Source organism: Leuciscus leuciscus (genome assembly GCF_965113295.1).
Source record: "Leuciscus leuciscus genome assembly, chromosome: 17".
NCBI lineage: Eukaryota > Metazoa > Chordata > Actinopteri > Cypriniformes > Leuciscidae > Leuciscus > Leuciscus leuciscus.
This window is the reverse complement of record NC_138741.1, coordinates 37,936,610-37,956,671: the sequence shown is the minus strand read 5'-3', so window position 1 is coordinate 37,956,671 and position 20,062 is coordinate 37,936,610. Positions and strand designations below refer to the sequence as shown.

Genomic DNA, 20,062 nt, shown 5'->3' with positions numbered 1-20,062 from the left:
GCGGACTTTATAAAGTGCAGCGTGGCAAAATTAAATGGGTCGGTTCTGGCAGGTTCTTATTCATGACAACTGTGTTTCAACTCTATTAGTGTAAACTGTTCAATGTTCTGCTGTCTCTCTATTCAAAACTCACTGATTTATGCTTATTTTCATGGAAGCTACAGAATAACACAATAAAAAAAGGTAATTGTGACATTTTATCACACAATTCAGACTTTTATCTTGCAATTGTGACTTTATATTTCGCAATTTTGAGAAAAATGCCTGAATTGTGAAATAAAAAGTCGCAATTACCTTTTTTCCATTGAGTTATTCTGTAGCGGAGACAAGCTTCCATAATGATCAAATTATATATACACTATATAACACAAAATATTAGTTGTTGACCGCTTTTTAAAAAAAGGCTGATGCTGATATCTTAGAGAAACGATCACAATATTTAATTTAAAGATAATAAATAACGTGCAGCAATGACATTTATATTTACTCAACATAATATTTGCTAAATTACAAATGAATAATTTTCAAATGGATCAGTATGGAGAAAATTACTTGAATTTGATGAAAATTAAACCTAAAATAAAATAATCAGGCTTATACTTTAGATATAAACTTCTTTTAATTAATAACATTATAGTAGTTTTCACGGTTGCACTTTATTGTACAGTACGAGCACTTACAGTGTACTTACCTAAGAGAGTACTGGGTAATATAAGGCCACTACATGGGTTACAGTTAGGTTTAGGATCAGGGTTTTACCTAGTTATTACCCAGTTATTGTAATAAATATAATAAGTAAATGCCTTAAAATAAAAGTAAAGGTACATAATATGTACATGGGGAACAGGACTGTGAAATAAAGTGCTACCGTTTTCACAAATAAAGAAAGTGTTGCGAGATCCTCAAAATAATAGTCCCATTACAAACTAGATAACTAATAAATGCCAAATATCTTGGAAATATATTGACTGACTACTTGTCAAGTCCACTCAGCATTATTTCTATAGCGCTGTACACAAGACAGATTGTTTCAAAGCAGCTTCACAGTGATAAACAGCAAAATAACAGTGTTAATGTTGTTAAATTCATTAATTATGAAACAAATTAAATTCCAGCCGTAAAGCGGCTCTACAGAGACTATAGTGTCGTTACTCAGATCAGTTAAACTACCATTGATCTATCAGCATCACTGCTGTAAACCTTTCTTAAAGGTTTCTCAGGAACAAATCTTATGAATTATGTATGCCTTTATTTATTGCAGTGGATTAGCAGAGATAAAGCGTGCAGCTGATGCCGTTCTACTGTACAGATATGAATGAACAGGTCAGTCGCCTCATATGTGGAGCGAGGAGATTATCAGCGGTCTTCTGCTTTCTGAAATATTCCACAAAACGCTTCCATCCCCCATTCCCAACTTATGCAATTATGTTAACATTATTGCACAGATCAAGCGGATGGTCCCAAGATGTATTAAATAATTAGAAATTCACCCTTTTATCTGGGTTATACAAATCAGTATGCAAATGCAGCAGATCTCTTTGGGTTTGGGGTAAATAAAGGTGTGGAAATGAGTGTGATAAAGTCTGATTGCGCCTCTTCCTGTTTTCCCGTTTGTTGTCCCGAGCAACTAAACTCTAATCAAACACATTTCCTGTGCGTTTTGACTCACGCATTGCTTTTCCCACAGCTTGAATGAGCAGAGACTCATCCTTCCTTTATCCTATCATTTTGTGGAGAAGGAAAGGCTGAAACTTCCTATTCTGGGATGCATCCCTGTGGGATCATTACGGCAGGATCCGTCTTGAATTGCAGTGTTGGTAAGCGTATCCCGGCTGTCTGATTGGCCCGCTCCACCGGGAGACTGATGGCTCTTATTCCCTCAGAAATACACTCCTCGTCTCACGCACACACACCTCCGGCTCTCGGCATCAGACTGGTCCACTTCACAGCTTATTCTGGCCTCTTCTGTCTGGACCAGTTTGAATAAGAGGTGATGTGGACCTTATATATAGTGGACTAGGCCTTAGTGACTGACATGTAAAGCGAACAACCATAGAATTTTTTAATATCCAGGTTAGTGCTGCACAATTTGATGTAAAAACTAAATTGTGATTTTTCCGATCAAAATTGAAATAGCAATTTAAAATGGGCACAAATGGTATTACAATAGTAATATGTTATTTTAAACATTTGAATCTTTTTTAATATTTATATATATATATATATATAAAATATAAATAAAAAAGATTTAAAAAGATTCAAATGTTTAAAATAACATATTACTATTGTAATGTTTCACTGTAAAATAAAAAATAGATATGTATTATAATGAAAAAAATATATGATAACATTCATTTTATTTATTATTTAAGTGTAACTGTAAAATTATGGCTGTCTTAATTTTTTTATATTAATATTATAATATTAATTTCAAATATTAAATTGACCATGAAATTAAAAATGACAATTCTATTTAAATTTTTTATTGAATATTGCAGTGTTTATTATAAATGATTTATCGGTGTACATCATTATTGTTTTAATAATCTTTAATCAGAATAAGTTAATCTTGCAGCATCTCTTCTCTTCTCTGATGACGAGGACGGGGCTATAACCTGTCACTCACATGAGATCAGCCAATAGCAAACCACAACCACCCAATCAATTCCCCACAGACACAATCAAGCCCCGCCCACATTTGTTCTTGTTCCAGAAGCGTTTCACTCAGATATACGACACAATAGAGAAAAGACTAGTGCAACTTCCCTTTCATGACGACTTTAAATCATAAAGCTTTCATTTTATATGGAAAGCTACAGGACGGACAGCTGAAATTTACTGTCAAAAATCTCATCATGTAAAGATTTTGTTTGTAAACAAGAGGCAACACTTAGAAATGATGCAATATGGAAGACGAGCGCGCAATCGCTTCAGTTTCAGAGTGGATCTACTTTAGAAGTCCTATAAAAGTTATATTTTTAAAATAAAAGTCTTGGGATTGGAGAAGACAAATAAAGTCTGTTTTTTTTTTAACCTTCTCGACATTAATCCGCTTTAATTTCTTTGATGGTATTTCAGGACCAGTGCCAGGCCATGGTTTGGGGAGAGACTCGGGTCAAGTAAGTAAATTACAGTAAAATGGAAGGTCTTCCTCATCAAAATCTAACCTGACTTTTACAGGCCTACTGTCAGACTCTATTACTCCATAGAGGAAAGAGAAGGAGATGGAGATTCACACAACTTTACACCTGTGCTGAGATAGGGCTCGGGACTAGGCTCACGGGTGTGTGTGGGTCATGGGTGTGTGTGGGGGTGTGTGTGGGTCACGGGTGTTTTTGGGTCATGAGTGTGTATGGGGTGACGGGTGTGTTTGGGTCACGGGTGTGTGTGGGTCACGGGTGTGTATGGGGTGACGGGTGTGTTTGGGTCACGGGTGTGTGTGTATGGGGTGACGGGGGTGTTTGGGGTGACGGGTGTGTTTGGGTCACGGGTGTGTGTGGGTCACGGGTGTGTATGTGTTTGGGTCACGGGTGTGTGTGGGTCACGGGTGTGTATGGGGTGACGGGTGTGTTTGGGTCACGGGTGTGTGTGTATGGGGTGACGGGTGTGTTTGGGGTGACGGGTGTGTATGGGGTGACGGGTGTGTTGGTCACGGGTGTGTATGGGGTGACGGGTGTGTATGGGGTGACGGGTGTGTTTGGGTCACGGGTGTGTGTGGGTCACGGGTGTGTATGGGGTGACGGGTGTGTATGGGGTGACGGGTGTGTTTGGGTCACGGGTGTGTGTGGGTCACGGGTGTGTATGGGGTGACGGGTGTGTTTGGGTCACGGGTGTGTGTGGGTCACGGGTGTGTATGGGGTGACGGGTGTGTTTGGGTCACGGGAGTGTGTGGGTCACGGGTGTGTATGGGGTGACGGGTGTGTATGGGGTGACGGGGGTGTTTGGGGTGACGGGTGTGTGTGGGTCACGGGTGTGTATGGGGTGACGGGGGTGTTTGGGGTGACGGGTGTGTGTGGGTCACGGGTGTGTATGGGGTGACGGGTGTGTTGGTCACGGGTGTGTATGGGGTGACGGGTGTGTATGGGGTGACGGGTGTGTTTGGGTCACGGGTGTGTTTGGGTCATGGGTGTGTGTGGGTTACGGGTGTGTATGGGGTGACGGGTGTGTGTGGGTCACCGGTGTTTTTGGGTCACGAGTGTGTATGGGGTGACGGGTGTGTTTGGGTCACAAGTGTGTGTGGGTCACGGGTGTGTATGGGGTCACGGGTGTGTATGGGGTGACGGGGGTGTTTGGGTTACGGGTGTGTATGGGGTGACGGGTGTGTTTGGGTCACAAGTGTGTGTGGGTCACGGGTGTGTATGGGGTCACGGGTGTGTATGGGGTGACGGGGGTGTTTGGGTTACGGGTGTGTATGGGGTGACGGGTGTGTTTGGGTCACGGGTGTGTATGGGGTGACAGGTGTGTATGGGTCACGGGTGTGTGTGTGAATGATGCTTTTAAACATAACACTAAACCACCAGTAGGTGGCGGCAGGTGACCGTCTTAATGAGCGAGTCATTGATTCATTCACTCAAATGATTCGTTCGAACGACTGATTCATTCAAGAATGAGACATATGTTTATGAATGGGTCATTGAATCTTTGATTCAACCGATTCGTTCAAAATGCTGCACGAGCCTCAACAGCACAACATTGTTACCGTCGGTAATACAGTTATCATCCACTATCGATCGCAACTTAGAATAAATGTAATAAATATCAAAATCATTCTCTCGTTTTTGTGATTCCAAAGTTTTTTGTTGTTGTTTTTTTTGTTATTGACATATCAGGATACTTGTCTGGTCGGGCAAGTAAAATTCTCTTTTACTTGTCCCTTAAATAAATCCACTTGTCCCGGACAAGCGTTAATGTCGAGCCCTGTTGTAATGCATTACTTTTCAAAGTAATTTCCCCAATACTGGTTGCTTTAAAAGGTATTTTTTGGTTGAAGGTCGAAATAAACAAAGCAAAAGTGACTAATGACAAAGCAAACCCTAACACTAACCACCCTGCTCTTGTTAGTCTCTGTATGCATGTGTCTGTACAGAAAGTTTTATCTTCAGATAGACACTGATTACAGCTTCTAAATTGTAAAATGTAAAACATTTTCACCACTTCAGAAACAGTCTACAAATCATCTTTCTGCCCAGAACCGGAATTAAACTTTCATGAGAGTTTTAATCTAATTTATTATGAATGAACACTAAAATGAACCTACAGTAGATATTCCAAGAATTCCATATTCTATATAAATGTGATTTGCAAACATCAACAAGTCACTGAAGGGTTTACACTTGAAACACAAGTAAATTGCATTCGCAAGATTTGCTCCACAGTTTGAATCCACAGAATGATAAACACTTGGTCGCTTTCAAAGAAATTAAGGGCTAAAACTGATTCAGTTCACCTTTCTTATGTTTGTTTAGTGATGAGAATCATAAGGAATTCAGATTTCATGATTTCACCGTTTCTATCAACTCTAGTATTAGTATTAGTATGTTTGAGATACTTTTTAGTACTTTATTTCCATCTTTACCTTATAGCATACAGGATTTATGGTAAGACTTGGTTTATGGTAGGTCCCATTAGTTGCATTACAACTAACAATGAGCAAAACATTTGTTAAAGTATTTATTCATCACACATACAACTGTTCATGTTAGCTCAGGTGCATTAAATAATGTTAACAGATACAACTTTTGATTTTATTAATAAATTAATTAGCATTAACTGAGATTAATCAATCCTTCAGAAGTGTTTTTATTGTTAGTTAATATTAATTTGTTAAGTTAAAGTGGTGAAAATTAAGTTTTTAATGTTGTTTATATGTTGTTTAAAGGGGTGGTTGATTATGATTTGACTTTTCTAACTTTAGTTAGTGTGTAATGTTGCTGTTTGAGCATAAACAACATCTGCAAAGTTACGACGCTCAAAGTTCAAAGCAAAGGGAGATATTTTCTTTCAAAGAAATTGCTTTTTAAGGACTATAACAAACGGCTGGTAGAGACTACACCACATTCCTCCCGGGTTAGTGACATCACCAACCCTAGAATTTACATAAACCCCGCCCCCTGAACACGATTTATAGATTATCATGACAGAATACGCTAATCAATGACTAGAAGATAACTACACATCAGCTACATAAATTCATCAACTAACCATTCAGAAATGACAATTTTAACATGCTATATAAAAATATCTGTGGGGTATTTTGAGCTAAAACGTCACATACACACTCTGGGGAATGTGAAAAGGGCATTATACCACAACTGTAATATGCTTTAAGACAAACCATGTGTAAGTTCATAAGTCGACAGCATTGCTGAGTATTTTCTCCTTAAAACTGCAGTGAACCAAAGACAGTCTCAAACACACGCTTTGAAATCGCTGGTGTTTCTGACGTCACAAACTACCTTGTAACCAATCAGATCAACGTGTGATCGTCAACCAGTGGATCTCTGAGCTGAGTGAATGGAGGCGGGGCTCATTTGCATATTCATAGAACCGTGCATACTAAATGAGGCAAGGGTGTCGAGTTACATTCAAGATATTTTAAGACATTTTCAAGAAAAAGAAGAAAAAAAACATTTAAATGTCTTTTTGGTGATCAAAGATGAGTTTTAAGGGGAAAAATGATTGACTACAATGGGACTTTAACTAATGTTAACTTATAGAAACCTTACCAGCTAACAGGGAACGTTCTCAGAAGGATCTCTCAAAGTTATGATCAAACGTTCTTCCAGTAACGTTAACAGAACGTTCGTTCAAAGTTATTTTGGCTTTAATAAAAGTTACCAAAAAAACAACAACAACATTTTAGTTGGATGTTCATCTAACGTTTTTTTTAAATGTTACTACTTGTTTCAAAACGTTCAGAGAACATTTAAATGTAACATTCCGATAATGATGAAACGGAACGTTCCCTAAACGTCTGTTTAACCAAGACATTTAAAAAACAACATGTAATGAACCGTACATCAAAGGTTCCGAGAACATTCAGTTAGAAAACCGGTCTTGGACCATATCTTCGTCAGCTGGTTTATCGTAGAGTTTTTCTGAACTTTCCCTGTTATAGGCCTATATCTGTCCCGTTCAGACCGAATGTCTGTTGGATCATGGAAACCCTCAACCCTGTTATTTACTTACTTAATCACATCTAATCCACATCTCTCATGCCTCTTTACTTGTCTTCTTCTGTCAAAAGCTCAACGTCTGCCCTATTCTTCCTCCTCTCGTTGTCTCAACCTGCCCTGCCTCAAATCCTCCCTCGTTCTTCCCGAGCCTTTCGTCTGCTTATTATGCCATTAGTCGTCCGGCTCTTGCACGAGACAAAAACCAGTCCCTCTTCAATCTAAAGAAAGTCCTCTGTTTCTTCCCCTCCTTCCTGAAATTACCCGGCGACGCGTGCCTGCGTTTCTAATTGCGCCGGTCGTCCCCGGAGACAAGCCCCTCCCCCCGGCATAATGAAAAGCCTCGGCCTTAATTACTCCTGCTGAACGCTGATTGTTATTGACAAAACTCCTGTGGCTCGGACAAACGGCTCTAGATTAGCTCCATTACAGGCAGCGCTCCAAGAGGAACAGCACAGCGATAGAGGGGGGGATCGCCATCTGACAATACAAAGCTGCTTTCTTTCTTTCTTTCTTTCTTTTGGTGTAACTCTCCTCTTCTTAGTTCTGATCGTTCGTTCGAGTGTCTTGTCACAAACGCTGTGTTTTTTAAGCCCGACTCTAAATATGTGACTTGAGGTCCGCCGCGTGTTTCGTCAACAGTGAGCGCAAATAGCAGCGTTTTTGGACGAGTCGTGATTGTTTGCTTCACAAAAGGTACATAGACTGTTTAAAGCCGATACAAGCGGTCCTGAACGCGAGTGTTTAAACACCTGACGGCGTGAGGGTTCGGGGATTTATGGAGCGATCTCGTGTTTTTGTCACTGAAATCTCAGTGAATCAGAGGAGACTATCATGATTCATGCTGAAGATGAACACATACAGTGGGGCTTTAAACATGTGTGTGAAGTTATGGAACAGTTTATTGAACCTTTAGACAAAGTCTAAAAAAAAGTTTTGTTGCGTATCATATTTGATGCATCAGGCTTTTATGACTCATATAGTCTGATAAAGTGAGAATATGGAGGAAAAACAGCTCAGTTTTATTCACAGGCCCAAACTGAGCAAAAATATGCAATTTGCTGCAGATGCTGATATTAATGGACAAAAAGATGAAATTCTGATGCTTGTGATCAATGAGATCTTTATAACAGTATAGCAGATACTTACATAAAATCCATATGAATATCAGCTGTCGCTCAATATCTGCCAATAATATGTCTATATTAAATGCTTAGTTTTATGATCAAATCTCTGTAGTTTTAAATCATATAATGCAATGCAATACAATGATGATTGAGAGATGAACAAATAAACCTTCCCCAAAAGCCTGATGATCATATTTGATACTCATGATTATGATAATAAATGATGTATGATAATCAAGTAAAGCGAAGCTGCTTCAGTCCAGCTGAAATATTACTAACAATATCAAAGTTATTCTTGCGTTTCCTTGATAAATCAGGGCAGATTTGACACAGAAAGACTCGTGAAGCTCGAGCTGAAGGAGGACGCTTGTACAATTATACTGAGAGACTTTTACTTGATAAAAGAGTCTAAACTATCAGTCAGAGACAGAAGGACTGGAGGAGATCGTGAGGTTAAACTTCAAATACTTGCATGTGTGTCAGACACATTTACATTACATTCGTTTTTACTGTGAGCATTGGGAAATGTGAGTTTTTATGCAATTAATAGCAATAAAATACAAAAGGTTTATGATATCAGAGCAGTGTGACTGCTGTTGTTCAGCATCTCTCTCACTGAATCTCTCTGACACACACACACACACACTCAATCTCTCTCTCTCTCTCTCTCTCTCTCTCTCTCTCTCTCTCTCTCTCTCTCTCTCTCTCTCTCTCTCTCTCTGACATACACACACACTCCTCTGGTGTGTATCAGTTCACTCTGACTCTGTGACCCTGAACATCTCGACTCACGACAGAAACCTCTGCATTACAGTCACAGCTCTGCACACACTCACACACACCGACACAGAACACATATTCATCCTCAGGAAACACTCGTCTGTCCTTTCAGTGAAACATGTTCAGTTTTCCCTCTTCAAAGCAGCTAAAATGCTGTTTTAGTAGCAAGTAAAACATTCATCCATCCATTTTTGCGCAGTGTTACTTTAGCATCGAGATACTATTATAGTTTTTGTAAATAGTTTGAATTAGTTTTTACTTTTATATTTTCCATTTAAATTTGAGTTATTGTTAGTTGTTTAGTTATTGCTATAAAGATAAAGATATAGCTCTAAAAATCATTTTCACAAAAAAAAATTCCCGACAGCATCGGCAGCCAATCAGAATCCATCCTGCTTTAAAGAGCTCGAGCATTTAAAGCAACAGACGACAAAACTACAGCGCATGCATAGAATAAACAGATCGATATCGTCCACTGGTGTAGATACTAATAAAGTTATCAATATAGTTATCTTTATAGCTATAGTTCCTGGTGTGAACGGGCCTTTACAGTGCTTTACATGTCAGTCAAATGGTCTCTTTCTGTATAATAGGTCCAAATTAAGACACAATATGGAGCAGAACTTAAAGGGGTGGTTGATTATGATTTGACTTTTCTAACTTTAGTTAGTGTGTAATGTTGCTGTTTGAGCATAAACAACATCTGCACAGTTACAACACTCAAAGTAAAGGGAGATATTTGCTTTTTTTTTTGTTTTTTAAGAACTACAACAAACGGCTGGTAGAGACTACACAACATTCCTCCCGAGTTAGTGACATCACCAACCCTAAAATTTACATAAACCCTGCCCCCGGAACACGATTTATAGATTATCATGACAGAATAAGCTAATCAATATGCTAAGGTCATCAACTAACCATTCAGAAACCTCCTGTTGCTTCTACATGTTGTCACTTCTTCTTGAGTCTCTCCATCATTGTCTGAAACCGGTTTGAACATAAAAGGCTAAAAGTTTTTGAAATGTTCAGTGCATGTCTGTGTGAGGGAAAAGGACACAAGCTCCTGAAGCTCCGCCCCCTGTGCCGGGAGCATCAGCTCATTTGCATTTAAAGGGACATACACAAAAACTGTGTGTTTTTGCTCACCCTCAAAAAGTGACCATTTTAACATGCTATATCAAAATATCTGTGGGGTATTTTGAGTTAAAACTTCACATACACACTCTGGGACATCAGAGACTTATTTTACATCTTGTGAAAAGGGCATTATACCACCCCTTTAAACCATCAGTGCCATTAGTCAAGATCTGCTTTGGTTTGTCCACTCCTACTGTGCTGTAGTGAGGAGAGACGGCTATTTCATCCGCTCTGGTCAGTGTGGTCATCTGATCATATGTCTCTGTAACAGTAAACCTCGTATAGGCGATCAAATGGATTGATTACTAGAACGTCACCGCTGGCGCCACACCATACATTACCACGACCATGTCATGATGATACGTCAATAACAGCATCGTCTTTTTATTGACAACTGGCCATCCACGGTTCATCGTTTCTCATCGTTTCAGTTCATAGTGAAATATTAGTTTGACTTCTCATCATAATTGACCGTTCGCAAAGACCCGCCCCCTTTAGTTACTGTTGCCACATCATGTTCTCACACAGTGAAAAATACATCCCGGAGCAGAGAGACTGACAACGCGCCACAGACAGGACAGAACAGCTTACTTTTGATGTGAAACAAAGTCTCAACTTTCACATTTGGTCATTTTTTAAAGACATTTAACAATAAATACCATTTTGTGGCTCTTTAATGTGTCGTAACAGATCGCTGCCTCAGTTAAAGCTCCTCGTGAACCAATCATCTCTTCCTTCTAGTTAATTTACAGCATCAAATAAACATGAATGAACATCAGAAGGAATGTTGTTTCAAACGTGGAAAGACGTCAGTACACAGTTCAAATCCACCGGTGTTAATCTACTAACTTTCCTGACTGCTTTGTCGCAATTAAGACACAGCCCTGAGATATAATCTCAGAATTGCCAGATATAAACTCACAATTGCATTTTAAAAAGTCAGAATTGTGTGTTATAAAGTCAGAATTGCATGTTATAAAGTCAGAATTGTGTGATATAAAGTCAGAATTGCGTGATATAAACTCACAATTGCGTGTTATAAAGTCAGAATTGTGTGATATAAAGTCAGAATTGCGTGTTAAAAAGTCAGAATTGTGTGATATAAAGTCGCAATTGCATGTTAGAAAGTCAGAATTGCGAGACATAAACTCACAATTGTGTTATAAAGTCAGAATTGCATGTTATAAAGTCAGAATTGTGTGATATAAAGTCAGAATTGCGTGATATAAACTCACAATTGCGTGTTATAAAGTCAGAATTGCGTGATATAAAGTCGTGTTTGTGAGATATAAACTGACAACTGCATGTTAAAAAGTCAGAATTGTGTGTTATAAAGTCAGAATTGCGTGATATAAACTCACAATTGCGTGTTATAAAGTCAGAATTGCGTGATATAAAGTCGTGTTTGTGAGATATAAACTGACAACTGCATGTTATAAAGTCAGAATTGTGTGATATAAAGTCAGAATTGCGTGATATAAACTCACAATTGCGTGTTATAAAGTCAGAATTGTGTGATATAAAGTCAGAATTGCGTGTTAAAAAGTCAGAATTGTGTGATATAAAGTCGCAATTGCATGTTAGAAAGTCAGAATTGCGAGACATAAACTCACAATTGTGTTATAAAGTCAGAATTGCATGTTATAAAGTCAGAATTGTGTGATATAAAGTCAGAATTGCGTGATATAAACTCACAATTGCGTGTTATAAAGTCAGAATTGCGTGATATAAAGTCGTGTTTGTGAGATTTAAACTGACAACTGCATGTTATAAAGTCAGAATTGCGAGAAAAATGACAGTTATTGACAAAAATGGCCGATTCGGCAGATTATGATTGGTCAGATAGCCTGTCAATCAAACTCCCTGCGAAGGGTGAACTTACACTCAGCAAAGACCACATGTAGAGGGCCTACCTTGTATTGTTCTCTTGAAAAAGGCCTTGCAGGCTTCGCAGGAGGCCACGCCGTAGTGATACCCGGACGCGATGTCTCCGCACACCAGGCACAGGCGTTTAGGGATGGAGTTGAGCATGTACTCGCACTTGATGGAGGCGGGGTCGTCGAGCAGCGAGCTGGAACAGTCCTCGTAGCGCTTTCGGCAGGCGCTCCCCCCCGCGCCCAGCGGCCCGCCCGCCGTGAACATGGGCGGAGAGTCCAGGCCGTTGGAGTGGCTGTTGATGGCGCTGGCGTAGCCGCCACTAGCGTCCGAGTGCGCGCCGGGACTGGGGTGGCTCGCCGTGTCCACCAGAGACGACGGACTGGAGGGCTCAGTCTTAATGTAGGAGCCACAGCTGGACGTCATGTGCCGCTCCTCAGCGGCCATCCTGGTCAGCAGCCTGGAGGACACACACACACACACATGTGAGAGGGGGACGGCCAGTGAGCAAAAACACAAGTGTGATGTCAGATCAGTTTCAGTAAACAAGCCGTCAGCAGGGACACAACAAAATCCAATTCATAGAGTCCAGACAGCAACATAGTGTCGGCCCAGATCCGGCCCACATCCGGGCCGTGTGAATCCACGTGTACCAACACTATGTCGCTGTTTGGGTGCATTCATAAGAACAGGGCTGGGGTGCGTTTCCTGAAACCATCGTTAGCCAACTATGTCCGCAAGTTCTGTCGTTATCAGCAGTTTAATGAGTAGGTGTTTCCCGAAACCATCGTTATAACGAACATTCACAAACAGCATCGCAGAGTTGTGTGTTAGAAGCGACAGATCTCGACCTGTGGTTAGAAGAAGAGTTTCTAGATTGCATCTGTGTGGACTCAATAAATCCTGATCTTGAGCAAAATAATCAAGCTGACATTCAGTACAATCTATATCTTATATTTATAATACATACAAATGTCATTTACGTCTTTTAGTTTGTCAAGAGATTTAAAGTACCGTTTTTGAAGAGTGTGCATGTGTGAACGAGCTCTAGTGTGTAAGAACGAGTCTATGATTGAATCTGGAAATAAAGCAACATAACTGAGAAAAATTAGAAATAGTCATCAGTGTCTGTAATTTATAGCAAAACATCAAGCATTAATTTGATTTTAAAGAGATTCATTAAAAGTAGTTATTACTCCACCACGTAATAACATCATTAACCAGCGTGGTTGAACGACACATTTGCGACAATTATGATTTGGGAAACAGACTAGCTAGTTGATTTATTCAACGATGTTTCATACTATGGTGATTAAGCAGCGAGTTACGACGCTGTACGGGAAACGGACCCGGGAACGATGATGGTTAAACGGGATTATTTTGGGACTATAATGATGCCAGACAGAAATATAGTGTCGGCCCAGATCTGGTACGTGTGGAGTACATGTGTAAAATAAAGGTGACATGACTTGACTGTCCAGGCACTCTCTAATTCTATGAGAATAGTGAAGTTCTCACCACAACTATAACAATAGAGGAGCGAATCCCTTTCAGAATTTTTTTCTCCAGCTGATGAACGATAAAAACACTGACAGCCAATCAGAGTCAGAAATGAAAGAGCTCATGCATTTAAAGTGGCAGACGACAAAACTTGAATGCACTTATAAAAAAACAGAACGATATTGTGCATTGTTGTGGACGCTAATACTTTTATTTTCATCTTTACCGTTATTATTCATTGTGTGAAGGGCCTTTAATAGGGATGCACTATATATCGGCCACCATATCGGTATCAGCCGATATATGTAAATTTTTATGTAATCGTTATCGTCCCAATAATACAACTTGGCCGATATATTAAAGCCGATAAATAATGTATTATTTCCTCCAGCTGAGACACTTCAGATGCGCACTGATCAACATGAGGGTTTCGAACTGCTTGAAATATGATTGAAATCACTTAAAAAAAAAAGAAAATACAGTAAAGTGCAACATGTGCAAGTCTGTCATATCAACTATACAACATTATAATGAGAACATTGTAATTGTGTGTTTGGGACATGGGGATTTTAATGGTGAGACTTTAGTTTTTGTAATCAGGCTCTCAAAAAATATATAAAAATTTGGATCTAAAATCATCAGCCAATATATCGGTTATCGGCTTTCAAATATAACGAATTATCGGTATCGGTCAAAAGTTCTGTATCGGTGCATGCCTAGCCTTTAATCATAACTGGTGTCATTTTAGGAAATTTCTTTTTATATTATTACACATTCACGTAAGCATGAATCAAGGGAATGTCAATTCATATGCAGTGATGAATGAATTCAAAACAGTGACTAATATTAATTCCAATAATTTCAAAATATGTTTTTCTGGTTGCACTTTATTGATCTTACAGTGTGTTCTTACATCAGAAAATACTGGGTAATATAAGGCCACTATATGGGTTTAGGGCTAGTAGTTATTACTGTAATTACTGTAATAAGTATGTAGTATGTACATGCGGAACAGGACTGTAAAATAAAGTGCTACAGCTTTTTCTATTATAACACAGATTTATTGAGCAACAACAATCTCAAACATTATAGTTGAACTCTTGATATCTGATAAGCATATATAGGTATGTCACAGATGCAACAGAACAGAAATGACAAATAAAAACAATATTTCCGGGATAAATAACCAGTGGGCCAATACTGCATATGATTATGTTGAATTAATAGAGAAATCGTGATTGCGATTAAAATATGATTTATTGTGCAATCCTATGAAAGAATATTAATTTTGAATATGGTCCTGATTAAAAAAATAAGTAAAAATCTGCATTAAATTTTAATTTGAGGAAAAAATAAAGCGTTATCAGCTAATGAAGATGATGAATGCGGAGCGGTCAAACTGCTGCTGTCGTTCAGTGAATAACATGACCACAGGCATCTCATATCAAGACAAATACTAATATTTCTCTCCATGTTTTATAGATGTTAGGATAGTTGTAGCAAATCAAATCAGTCCAATCCTGTGACAAACGGCACAACAATATCAGAGAACAGTTGCAGAAAAACCTATTATTAAAGCCACAACAATCAGAAGCAAGTTCAGCAACACTTGAAGCCTTTACGTAGATATAGATATATTTATAATCTGAATTATTTCTTTTCATAAATAATTGTAACCAAAGTTAAAATGAACAGATTCCTTGTTGCATCTGGAATCTGTTGTTCGTCATGTGTTTAAATGCTGTATTTCTAAAGGTGTAACGATTATTATAATAGTTATATATTATAACACACACACACACACACACACACACAGCCTGGTTTACTTCAGCCCGGCCTACACACACTGAACGTCACAGGGGTCACGACGGGGTCACACACAGCTGTTTCAGGGGTCACGACGGGGTCATGATAGGGTCACACACATCTGTTTCAGGGGTTACGACGGGGTCATGATGGGGTCACACACATCTGTTTCAGGGGTCACGACGGGGTCACACACAGCTGTTTCAGGGGTCACGACGGGGTCATGATAGGGTCACACACATCTGTTTCAGGGGTAACGACGGGGTCACACACAGCTGTTTCAGGGGTTACGACGGGGTCATGATGGGGTCACACACATCTGTTTCAGGGGTCACGACGGGGTCACACACATCTGTTTCAGGGGTCACGACGGGGTCACACACATCTGTTTCAGGGGTCATGAGGGTGTCACACACAGCTCTTTCAGGGGTCACAACGGGGTTATGATGGGGTCACACACATACGACGGGGTCACACACATCTGTTTCAGGGGTCACGACGGGGTCACACAGCTGTTTCAGGGGTCACGACGGGGTCACACATATCTGTTTCAGGGGTCATGATGGGGTCACGCACAGCTGTTTCAGGGGTCATGAGGGTGTCACACACAACTCTTTCAGGGGTCACAATGGGGTCATGATGGGGTCACACACATACGACAGGGTCACACACATCTGTTTCAGGGGTCACAACGGGGTCACACATATCTGTTTCAGGTGTCACGACGGGGTCACACACAGCTGTTTCAGGGGTCACACACAGCTGTTTCAGGGATCACGACAGGGTCACACACATCTGTTCCAGGGGTCATGACGGGGTCACACGACGGGGTCACACACATCTGTTTCAGGGGTCACGACGGGTCACACAAATCTGTTTCAGGGGCCACGACGGGGTCACACACAGCTGTTTCAGGGGTCACGACGGGGTCACACACATCTGTTTCAGGGGCCACGACGGGGTCACACTACGGGGTCACACACATCTGTTTCAGGGGTCACGACGGGTCACACACATCTGTTTCAGGGGTCACGACGGGGTCACACACAGCTGTTTCAGGGGTCACGACGGGGTCACACACATCTGTTCCAGGGGTCATGACGGGGTCACACGACGGGGGTCACACAGCTGTTTCAGGGGTCACGACGGGTCACACACATCTGTTTCAGGGGTCACGACGGGGTCACACACAGCTGTTTCAGGGGTCACGACGGGGTCACACACATCTGTTCCAAAGGTCATGACGGGGTCACACGACGGGGTCACACAGCTGTTTCAGGGGTCACTCCAGCATTAATAAACCGAAGCTTCCCTTCATCCCATACAAATCAACTCTGACCATTATACTGACCACCAGCACTGTTTTATACTATATCATTGAGAGTTTATTAATATTTTGAATTATTTTTATTTAAAAATATAATATATGAAAATGTACTATAAATATAAAATAGAAATATAATAATGTTTTACTTTTATTTTTTGTTCTCATTTTAATTTTAAAGTTTTTAAAAATCTTCAATCTTATAATCACCTTTAATTTTTTTTAATAAATTCATATTAAATGTTTTATTTAGCTTTACCTTTGTAATAACTCCATATGACAGATTTTTATATGTACGTGAAATAATCAGTATGTATTACTTTTAGCATCATTGAGATACTATTATACGTTTTTATAAATATTTGAATTAGTTTTACTTTTACATTTTCATTTTTTTGTTTGTGTCATTTTTAATGTCTATAGTTTTTATTATTTTTCTTTCAGTTTTAGTTTAAGTTAAATAAGCTTTACATGTAGATAGCTGGAATAAAACAAGTATTTTATATATATTTAATTTTATTTAAATTAAAGTTTATTTTATTTAAAGTTACACAAACGCTCTCAATGCTTTTAGTCCTCCATTTAAAGAAACATAAGTAAATAAACTGCAGATACGAGCACGAGTCGGCAGACAGCCGCTCCTCTGACTGATTTAATTGTAAATGCGAGGGTGACGCAGGGTTCAAGGTCAGGGGTCGAAGGTCACCCTTATTTTCTCGCGCTGGTTTCCCGTGGCCGTGGAGACGGGGTCAGCGTGTCAAATGAAATCTCATCGCAGCGTTTCACCGTCTCTCGTGTCATGTATATTCAGTGGTATATTCCACCTCTGGAATATTAACGGTTAACGGAAGGTTAACGGCTGAAATAAATAATACAAAATAGCTCCTTGTTAAAACACTGACCTTGTGGAAAACAGGCCCCTGTCAGAGAGTGTGTGACGGCTGCGTCCCGGACACTGATGGATATTACAGAGAAACCCCAAACTAAGAGTCACGGCCAGTTGAAGTGTAGGAATGAAGAAGAACATGCGGACTCAGTTCAGACTCGCGGAGGAAGACATCTCTGTCTCAGAAGACTACTAACACCGGCTGTTTATCTACCATACTTTATCTTTTGGAAGAAGAAGAATACGCTGATTCAGTTCAGACTCCATGTAATGAAAAGAATGTGAAATATTCATTGCATCAATTTCAAAAATCTAAATTTTATGGGCCTATATATATATATATATATATATTAGGTAACACTTTACAGTAAGGTTTCATTTGATAACATTAGTTGACTACATTAGTTAACATGAATTATCAATGAAAAATACTTCTAAAGCATTTATTAATCTTAAAGTTAATTTCAATATTTACTGATACATTATTAAAACCAAAAGTTGCATCTGTTAATATTATTTCATGAAACACAGCTGTGTTTTTATAAACTAATGTTAACAGAGATTAATAAATACTGTAACAAATGTAATGTTAACTATGTAACTCATGTTAACTAATGGAACCTTATCGTAAAGTGTTACCATCATTTATAATATAATACAAATATAATAATAAATTATATTTATTATTATATTTTGCGTTTGATCATTCATATCAATGATCATTAATATCAGTGTTGTTCACGACTGCAAAACACAGTTTTTGACACAACTGTCAACTGGGAAAATATTGAGAAAATAATAACTTGAATATTTTTGGTAACACTTTAGTTTAGGGTCCAATTCTCACTATTAACTATGACTTTTGCCTCAATAAACTCCTAATTACTGCTTATTAATAGTTAGTAAGGTAGTTTTTAAGTTTAGGTATTGTGTGATTAAGGGATGTAGAATATGATCATATATAAATGCTAATAAACAGCCAATATAGCCAATATACTAGTAATATGCAACTAGTTAATAGTGAGAATTGGACCCTAAAATAAAGTGTTAACAAAAATATTCAAGTTATTATTTTCTCAATATTTTCCCAGTTGACAGTTGTGTCAAAAACTGTGTTTAGCAGTCGTGAACAACACTGATATTAATGATGAAATGCTTGCAGACAGTAGAGATGAAGCCAACATTATATTATCTGTTTGTTTAATCGCTTAAGAACGAATTTCGTCTTTACAAGGACGGCCTGCAGGAGAAACTCAGTTTCTGTGTTCTCAGAGTTGAGTCATAAGCAGATAAACGCACACGCACCTTTCTGCACATTCATTTTATTTATTAACAGCCATATATTAGAAACAGTGGCATACAGGGCAATTCCATTTAGGCTTTATTCAGAAACTTCAAGGGGAGCTTAACCCCGGGTCAAAGGTCACGGTGAAGGGGACACTTAGCATAATTGCATACATGTCTGAATGGCTCTATGTTCATATATAAAGCATGCGCTCAGCAGAATCTCTCCAGCAGAGAGCCAGCATCAGATTCAGAGACGGTCCTGGTCTGATATTTCACTTAATATGACTGTTCATAAACATGAATGACTCTGGCTCAGTTTTCAAATCCATGCAACAATTGCAAATCTTTAAAGAGTCCATAAACGATAAACCAAAACATCAAACGCCTTCCTTGTTAGTTCATGATAAAATTAAAACCTTACTGTAAAGTGTTATACTTTATTTTTTTATTATTAGTTTTTTGCATTTTACATTTGTTTTTAAGAGTTCATTTCCAACGATTCAGTGAGTCATTAGACCGAGTTCTGATTCATGAGACTTTTTGACTGATTCATTTAAAGGAATCATTCTTTGGTGATTCGCAACCAGGTTTTGTGTGATTGTTGCGGGCAAAAATCCTTGATTATGCGGCACGTTTTCTTAAAAAATGCGATGGAATATGCGGGATATTTATGCAATTTTATGTGATGAAATTGCGGGAACTTGCAAAAACTGCGGTTTGATGAATGTTCACGTCACGTAATTACGTCACTTCATAACGTTGCCATGGCAACAGGGTAAATTGGCTGCTCTTGTGTGAAGTAAACACAACATTTTCAACTTTCTGCTAATATATATGTGACTTTTTTGCAACGAAAATATGGGGGATTATGAAATCATGCAAACCCCGCATATTTTGCGTGCGGAAATCGGCAATTTATGTGGCGAAAGTGCGGCGTATTTTAAAAAATGTGGCCCCGCATAAATATGCAGACTTTGGCTGATTATGCATTGAATTATGCGATCGCATAATCACGTTTCTCTGGAGGGACTGTGTAGCATTCGTGTTATTTTGTGTGGTTTAGTCTTTTTCTCTCATCATATTTAACTCCAATTAAGCCAAATACATATAATAAACCTTACTTTAAGTTGTTATACTTTTCTTTTTTTTTGTTGCGTTTTACATTTGT

General features: G+C 39.0%; 1 protein-coding gene across 1 annotated transcript in view; it reads right to left on the bottom strand.

The window, feature by feature from the left end:
• Window positions 1-20,062, bottom strand: part of esrrb (estrogen-related receptor beta) — a 100,683-nt gene that overhangs the window by 62,535 nt on the left and 18,086 nt on the right. Inside the window, exon 2 of the mRNA XM_082143656.1 lies at window positions 12,130-12,551. Coding sequence (XP_081999782.1) covers window positions 12,130-12,551 — 422 coding nt within the window. The remainder of the gene's footprint in view (window positions 1-12,129; window positions 12,552-20,062) is intronic.